This window comes from Trichechus manatus, unplaced genomic scaffold (assembly GCF_000243295.1).
Source record: "Trichechus manatus latirostris isolate Lorelei unplaced genomic scaffold, TriManLat1.0 scaffold00066, whole genome shotgun sequence".
Taxonomy (NCBI): Eukaryota; Metazoa; Chordata; class Mammalia; order Sirenia; family Trichechidae; genus Trichechus; species Trichechus manatus.
In genome coordinates, this window is record NW_004444002.1 from 12,784,227 (window position 1) to 12,789,501 (window position 5,275).

The 5,275-nt window shown below is 41.4% G+C and overlaps 1 protein-coding gene across 1 annotated transcript; it reads right to left on the reverse strand.

The window, feature by feature from the left end:
• Positions 1 to 4,017: 4,017 nt before the first annotated feature.
• On the reverse strand, positions 4,018 to 4,761 carry USP26 (ubiquitin specific peptidase 26). Its single transcript, XM_023734257.1, has one exon. The coding sequence runs from the start codon at positions 4,759 to 4,761 to the stop codon at positions 4,018 to 4,020; it is 744 nt and encodes a 247-aa protein (XP_023590025.1).
• Between the last annotated feature and the right edge of the window lie 514 nt (positions 4,762 to 5,275).

Consider the following 5,275-nt stretch of genomic DNA (forward strand, 5'->3'; position numbering starts at 1 on the left):
TGCAGATGAGCCACAACCAGTAACAGCCAGGTCTGCAGGGCAGACTGACAGGCTGGGGGTAGTGCTGTGATCAGGTCAGGACGAGTAGGCATCATCAGGACTGTGGGATATAAACCTAAGAAGGGGCAAGTGCACAGAGGGAATCAGAAATCTGGTGTGGGACAGAGACATGGAGTACATGGTGTCCATGTTGAGATGGCACCAGGAGTGATCACCAGGCAAGGGTGGGGCTGCAAGGTCCTTAGGGACCACACATTCTGGGCTTGTGGCTGGGATAACACACCACCAGATATCCTCATACCACACCGCCGATCCACCCTGCAGCTGCTGGAAACAGTAGCAAATCCCTTTCTACCTAGCGTCTCTCCGTCATCCTCTACTGAGAAAGCTCAACATTGTGCTTGTTGTAAACAAAAATTGTGTCCATTATTGCAGAGAATGAAGAGTGAATATATTGATAACTGGCACAGCCCACCCCTTTGGTTACTCAGCTTCCATATACACCCCTCAACATAATCTAACTCCCTTACAGCAATATAGTTCTGTATTTCTACCTAACGAGATATACTGCTCCTCAGTAAGTGAAGTCTTCCCTTGTACCCAACAGTCATTGCATCCATATCATGATCTCAATGAATATTGTTAAAGAATAAATTGTAAAGCTAACCTCCAGTAACTTATGCATAAATATGAAGCAACATAAAGAGAATATGGATTATACACAAACGTGTTTAATAAGCATACAGAAAATCTGCAGAACTAGGCTTTCCTTGTTCTCTAAGTCATGAGGTCGTAGCACAATGATCAATTACATCTTTCCCTTGTCCTCAGTCAAAACCTCTGGCGATTTGCGTTATTTACCTGGTAGAGTGACACAAACATTTACTCCCACAGGGGGGAAGTCCTCAATTGCCCTATTTTTTTCTTCTACTATAGTATTCCGTTAACTGTTATTATTGGGCATGTGTGGTAGGCAGACTAATGACCCATACCCTCCCCCCAAAGATGCCCTTGTCCTAATGCTTATAAAAACAAACAAAAAAAAAAAAACCATTGCCGTTGAGTCAATTTCAACTCATAGTGACCCTATAGGACAGAGTAGAACTGCCCCATAGGTTTTTTTTCAAGGAGTGGTTGGTGGATTCAAACTGCTGACCTTTTGGTTAGCAGCCAAGGTCTTAACCACCACGCCACTAGGGCTTCACTATCCTTAGAAGTTACAAATATATTGTTACAAGACAAAGGGGAATTAAGGTTAAAGATGGAATTGAGATTGTTAATCAGCTGACCTTAACATAAAGAGATTATTCTGGATAATTATTATTATTGGGTGGGCCCAATGTGATGACAAATGTCCTTAATAGTGTTACGGGGATAGAAGAGGGAGAACCAGAGGAATGCTAGTGTAAGGACTTGGCTCGTCATTGGTGGCTTTAAAAACAGGGTTATGATCCAGGGAATGTGGGTGGCCTCTAGAAGCTGCAAAAGGCAATAGATTCTCCCCTAAAAGGAACACAGCCCTACATACACCTTGATTTTAGCCCAGTGATATGCACTTTGACATCCACAACTATAAGATAATAAATTTTGTTTTTAGCTACTAAATTCATGGTAACTGCTTACAGCAAAAACAGAAAACTAATACACTGAATGTTGAAATTTTTGACCATGAATCACCCAGAAACCTGACCCATAAATTAGAGAACCAATTTACATCTAAAATAACACCTGCAGAATCAATGAAAACTTCTTCAAGTCTTTTATTTGAAATAAACAGTATAACATAACATGTAAATTGCATACAACCAGTCACTGATACACTCAGAATTTCTTCATAGGGCAACGATGGATTCCACCAAGGATTCTACCCTTCCATGTATACTCCTACCTCTTCGTCTTCCAATTCGACCTGCATTTGGATGTGCTACGTGCTGAAGAGTATCACGTCCAGGTTGCCTAATCCTCTGTACTTCAAACCAGAATTTTCTGTATCCCTTAACATACTCGCTTCTCCACACTCTTTGTCAAAAACAACTTTGTCCTCACTCTTAACACAACAAGTGTTCTGACTCCTATGTGACCAGGCTCAGCTTTGACTATTCAGCCTCTCCTAAAGAGTACACAACTGTAATTCTAACATTGTAACTATTCTAAAGCAGAACTCTCAGAGACCAAACTGCTCCTTCCCCTCCTCTAAATGCAACTCTAACCTTATCCTTTAACCACTCCAGCTGTTGACAAACTATACAGATTGACTAACTCTCTCATTGTTTAGTCTGCAGTGCCTTCTTCCACCAAGAGTGATGAGTTCAATCCAGGATGCCTTCCCCAGATGCCTCAACAATCTTCAGGTTCCAATCCTACCTCCTTCCGGTTGCAATGTGTTCTGGAAGAATTTCCAAATGTTGGAATGTGATCTTCCCGTTGTTGTTGTTGGATGCTGTGAGGTTGATTCCAACTCATAGTGACCCTATAAGACAGAGTAGAACTGTCTCATAGGGTTTCCTAAACTGTAATCTCCTATACAGTTTACAGCCTAGGTGTTCCCCTTAGAGGGCATTATTTACCTCCTGACATCACTACATTCCTGGGATTAAGAGCATCAACAAGCTTTTGGATTGATACAGCCATACTAACACCATACTTCATACACAAAGTCAGCCCATCCAAGTTATTAAAGGACTGAAATTCCAAAAAAAATTTTCAAAAAAGTTTCTTATACAAGTCATTTAGTCATAACAAAGGTGCAAGGTGCCAACCGATTCCCCGCTATGAAAGCAGGAACTCAATGTTACAGAGACGGCACATGCTAAATCTCAGGTGAACTGTTAACCCTGAAGGACATGGAGATCCAACCAGATATGAATGCCCCAGGACTTGTAAGTCTTTTACCCTGAAGCAGAAAATCTCCCTGTAGGTTTTTTGACATTACTAACAAGTAAGACTTTCAAATCATAATTACAAGTCCACTTTAAGGCATGTATTGTTTACTCCTTGTAGGAACAAGGTCACTATGCTATAAGGTCCAGAGAAATTGTAAAAATCTGGCATTAGTTTTCTAAAGTTGAACGCAGAAGATTGTCCAAGGAGTGCCAGATAAAGTGCTGGTAAACAACGCTCCTTTAAGGCAATACAAGCACTCCTTTGAGAAGACAAAAACAGCAAAATGGGCTCAAGTCATTAACATCCTATGCCTTTCTAGCAGACAAACAGGAAAGGAACCATCTTCTTGAGGGCAAATCAACTTCTCCTTCCTCAGAGAGTTAGGCAGCCAAAGCTTGATGGCATGTGACCCCTTTGGCATTAAAGAAAAGGAGGGGTTTAGCACCCAGTCTGTAGACTTGACCTGGGGTTAAGTCCTATCTACATATGCCCAAGAGGATTCAAAAATTACCAGTCTCATTTACTGTTTTTTGCCAAGACCTCAGCAATTTCTGTTTTTTCTTCATCCACTGTGAGTATGATCATCGAAGAGAGATTTTGTGTTTTGGTTTTAATACATTTAAAATGGAAATATCTACATGAATAGGAGAAACACAATAAATGTGATCACTTTACAGAAACAAGCAATTCAAACATACAAAACAAAATACACCAAAAATACACACTACAGCAGTGGTTCTCAAACGTTCTTGAGCATCAGAATGTCCATTAGACAATGCTGGGCTCCAGCCCCAGAGTTTCTGATTTATAGTAGCACTGGGGTGAGACCTGAATATTTGCATTTCTAATACGTTTCCTGGTGATGCTGCTGCTGCTGATTGTAGGAATGGACTTTTAAAACCACTGTATTAGAATATGGAAAGCACCATTTTAGTTTGGTAGGGGAGAAGGGTGCTTATCAGCTTGACATATGTGATTGATATGTCTGTGGCAGATTAGAGATTCACTCACAAGTGTTTCTGTATGAACTTTGGTCCTGGGCTAATAATTGCCTCTTCATCTCTGGATAGAGTTCAGAGTTTTCCTTGCATAGAGGCAAGTCAACAGATCTGTGTAACCAAAAATTTGTTTCTCTTACTCCTTCTGAGACTTCTCCCCTGCTTTTGTGCTATAAAGCTGGGAGTTCTCTTCCCTTCTCGAGAGCTCTTCAAAGATCTCATTGTGCATGTAAAAGAAGATGTACCCTGAGGAAAGCCTACAGCCCTTCATCGGGACCTCTGTCAAAACTGTTACCTGCATATCACTGAAGGTGAACCAGAGCTGCCTCTCAAAGTTGTACACATCGTTGATATAATGGCCTGAATGTGGGCTACTCCCAAGATGGTTGACAACACTGATGAGGCGATAGGCATGAGGACCTATCTTCAGAGCTGTTCTTTCTCGTTTCTTAGCTTTAGTTTCTTTCTTCTTCCTATCTAAAATGTCTTTTTTTCCAGAGTTGTTGCTGGAACGCAATGCACCCAGTGATTTCACTTTAGCCTCCTGGAGACTTAATTCTGTAGGTCTTCTAAAATTCTCCGTGTGCCCCTGGGCATCTGGCTTCTGAAGGCTTGGAGGCAGTGCCTGCTGAGAGAAATGCCCATAGAACTTCATCCAATCATACTTGTGGGGCTGTACAGCCACTTCTTCAGATCCTTCTGGAATTTGAGCACAGTCATAATCTAACTCTAAAAACTTGTTGGGTTTCTTGTATTTTGTAAGTTCTGGATTTTTAGACATCTGTTGAAGATGAACTTCTGCAAGACCTGCGCCTAGGCTGCTGATGGGTTTACTTCCATCTTCACGGATCAGAGAAAGGGAGATGTCTTCCTGATACATCATTAAGCCTCCTGCTAGCAGGTCTTTTTCACTGACTGCCTGTAATCTTGAGCTTACTAATTCTGATTCTACTGTATCGAGCCTAGAACCTTTCCCTGGGTTTTTCTGCTGCTGTTTTCTGCTTGACCCTTTACAGAGTCCCTGGCATTTTTGTGACTCAGTCTCCTTGTCTGATCCAAGGAATAGAGTCAAGGAATCTTTAGATTCTGAGGCCAACTTTGTTGAAGGTGCCAGTGGGCTGATGGTTCCAGAATTCATTTTTTCAGAGACTTTTTCGGCTTGAGAATCCCAAATATGTGCATAGCTTCCCAGGGGAAGAGGTGGTTTGGTGCTTTCATTGCAATGAGAAAACAAGTTTAAATGTCCGGAAACAATGACATTCTGGCCATCCTTTTTTAAGGAACAAGCCTCATTAAAGCTATAGCGTTTCAGGTGAACAATAAGGACCCTGGGTAGCCTACTAAATTTATGTATTGCAACTGAACATTTGTGCTTACACCTCTCACATTTATAC